The 3,246-nt window shown below is 42.9% G+C and overlaps 1 protein-coding gene across 1 annotated transcript; it reads right to left on the bottom strand.

Moving 5' to 3' along the window:
* Positions 1-2,778: 2,778 nt before the first annotated feature.
* Positions 2,779-3,246, bottom strand: BJ212DRAFT_1489454 (uncharacterized protein; the record flags this gene model as incomplete). Its single annotated transcript, XM_041341418.1, has 3 exons — positions 2,779-3,013; positions 3,083-3,178; positions 3,233-3,246. 3 exons carry the CDS (start codon positions 3,244-3,246, stop codon positions 2,779-2,781), a joined length of 345 nt encoding a protein of 114 aa, XP_041185321.1.

Genomic DNA, 3,246 nt, shown 5'->3' with positions numbered 1-3,246 from the left:
CGTCGGCTCCCTCCAGCAATCCTACTCCTTGCACTTCCAGGCTTCTGGTGCTTCCTCCGACTCATCCAGACTTTGGCTTTTCACTATTTCTCTCCCTCCACTCATTAAGACAGTGCCTGCTCTCACCTCTGATGTAGAATCTTGTGCTTGGACAAGTTTGGCCAAAGTTAGCATGAGAGTCATGGAGAGCTTTTGCTTGCAGGAGGGAGGATGTGACTGGGCTGTAGGTATTCATGCCTAGGTGTGTCAAGTTCTTTTTGCTACTTGTGCATCCTGACAAGTACTGCTATATACAAGGTCAAGAAAGCACTTAGCAAAGGCCTTCTCATCACACAAAAAGTTGGTCTTCTTATTTTTGACATACACAATTGACCATATCATTGCAATTCAGCACCCTTCACTTCAGCTGCTTTGCCACCACCTCACACTCCTCCACACTCATTTTGCATTTACCTTCCCTTCCTCTTCCACATCCCCAAAATTTGCATGTGCTTCTCAGATGCCTCATTGCGTCATTTGTACCCTCCAATCCACCAGCCACCGTATATAATGCACACCTAACATTAATTGCCCAGATTACTACACCACCCCCTTCACTCAATGTGTACTGCTAATACCACCCCTGCACCACTAGGTGCCCCTGCTCTCAACAAGTACGAGAAGATCAGGCCCAGCTGGAGGAAGGCCAGTGCAGATGATGATATACAGCCAAGGTGAATGCCCAACACCTGACACAAGAAGTAGCCATGGAACAAAAGCAAGCGTTGTCCAAGTTATCTTGTGGTAAAAAGAAAGGTAGGTGCTGTTCTCAACACCTTTGCAACATCATCATCTCTGTACTGAGCGTTATTCAGCAGTTGTATGCAGCTCAGCAGTTGACTACAGTACTCTGCTGCAGGATATGATGATTGATATGTGCCAGGGAATGATGGATGAGCATCAGGAGACAATAGAAGATATCCAGCAGGAGCTGATAGACACTATACATCAAGAATTTATAGGCCAGAAACATAGCCTTGAGGCTTCAAATGCAGAAATGTTTGCCACACAACAATGTGTAAGTGCTCAATTCAATATCATGAATGCTCTGTATTTCCTACTGATTTTTATTCCAGCATTCCACCATGCTGCATTCTCTACATTGTCAAGTTGTGCTTGACGATGCATGTGAACTTATAAGCAAGCGTTATGATTTCACCATTGACAAACTTTGACTGCAGGGTCTGGGAGTTGTAGGGAAGCTGAAGACTCTGCCACAATTGGTGCGTCAAGTCCATTCAAGGCTCTGCAGTCCAGATCTGCTTTTGATTGAAATCTTGCAGCAGTGTGCATATGTGGAGACTCTCAAATAAAACTTGCAAATTTGTAGGTATAGCACCATAAGCTAGTAGTTTAAATTGCTGTTATAGAGCTTTCCTTGTGTTCAATAAAATAATCTACTTGGTTTTCGAAGGTGTCAAGCAAGGAAGATATCAATACAACAAAAATTACTTCATTCTATAGCAACACCTTTTGTATCAAGTTCGAGATGCTGAGGGAAGCTAATGATGGTAATGTGACCACGAAAGTGCACCTCATAAACCCTGTCATCAGGAAAAATAAAATATAGGTGATTAGCCAAGGGAAACAGCTGTGATTTGTGTTTCAGAGGGACCAGCCTGTCCCCACTGATCTGCTCAAGTACTTCTAGGTCCTTTATATTGCCAATACGAGTTCCATTTGGAAGGAGGAACTCTAGCAGATGCACATGGTGGTCTCTCAACTCCATTATTCTTCCAGTGATATGGGAGGAAACACTAAACTTTTGGTGGCATCATTGTCCGGTAAGGGATACTGTGAATCTTTAGCATTAGTAATATGTAGAATTCAAAAATATTTACTGACAAGTCTGTATATGATTGGGAGGCCCAACCGTCATCTACACCCCAATGCTCAGGATAAGTGCTAAATGTTTGACTGACTAATATTAGTCATAATATTCCCTAGCTCTCTGAGGAGACCTACTGAATGTGAGGCATGTACTGAAAAATTCTTGAATTTGGAGGTAAAGTGGTGGTTGATAGATTTTGTTTGAGAAAGGAATGAAATCAGTGACCTTAAGCTTGGACATGTCATCTGGTGGAGCGAACCAAATATTTGGTGTGTGAGAACTGACAAGTTCATTGTCAGGAAAGCTTACATCATGCAGTTGAGGTGATTTTACCCCAAATTCAAACCAATGCTGGTATACAATTTACATTGAATTAACTTGCTATTACAGTACTCTGACATCTCCACATCTCAATTGTTGGAATATGGCCATCATAATCAACAGCTGGGGGTATTGGGTTGATTAAATGCAAGGGACAGAAGACTTTGGAGACTCACTAGTCACTTCTCATAGCAGTGCTGCCAGCGTGTCCCATGTGCAGTGCAGTTCAAATCCAGCTAGATCTGGGAGGGATGTAATGTCCTCCAATGATGAGCCAAGCAACTTGCAGGTCTGGACAATGATGTTGTGCCCCATTCATTAGGAGCTGTACCAGATAACTTGGTAGGGAAATTATGGATGAGGACATGATACATGTACTTGGAGAACTGACCTGCAGCAATGTGCTGAATCTTAGATCATTGGTTGTACTTTCAAGCTTTGATTCCACACTGGGTAGAGCACTCTCAAATGCACCTATAAACAACAACAGGTCAGTTTAGATCCAGTGATATCTCTAAAGGTCAAAGAATGTACTCCAATCTCCTTTGTCAACATTAATATTGATCAAATTGCCATTCCACAAATGACTACTGCCCTGCCTCATTAGCGACCTTTTCAGCAAGGTGCACAGTGAGCATAGAAGTCGGAACTTTATTCCAGTCCAGTTGCAGGTCTTTTCTTCTTGGTAGATTCTTGGAGAGAGAAGCAGCTGACACAGACAGAGGACTGGTGCGCCCATTGATGTTTTGTGCCAGTATTGATCCTTTGATGGTACTTGAGATCATTGTTTGCATGTGAGCAGGGGCAATCTGAGCATTAGATCTTTGTAAGCTATCAATTTCAAGAAAACCAAATCAAACATGCATTCTACCAAGGGACAATGCAACCCACCCTGTGAGAGCAGCTGCTACGCCTGTTGCTGAGTTTACAAGGCCAGCATTGGTGTGTGCATCAACTTCTGCCATCTTCTGTGAATGCTGTTTCCAGCTGTGAAAAAGGGTTCACAAGTAATGCAGACTGGCATATGCACTATGGACCTACCATAGTTGAAGCAT

This window comes from Suillus subaureus, assembly GCF_016647635.1.
Source record: "Suillus subaureus strain MN1 chromosome Unknown BJ212scaffold_279, whole genome shotgun sequence".
Taxonomy (NCBI): Eukaryota; Fungi; Basidiomycota; class Agaricomycetes; order Boletales; family Suillaceae; genus Suillus; species Suillus subaureus.
This window is presented reverse-complemented; position numbering and strand designations above follow the sequence as displayed.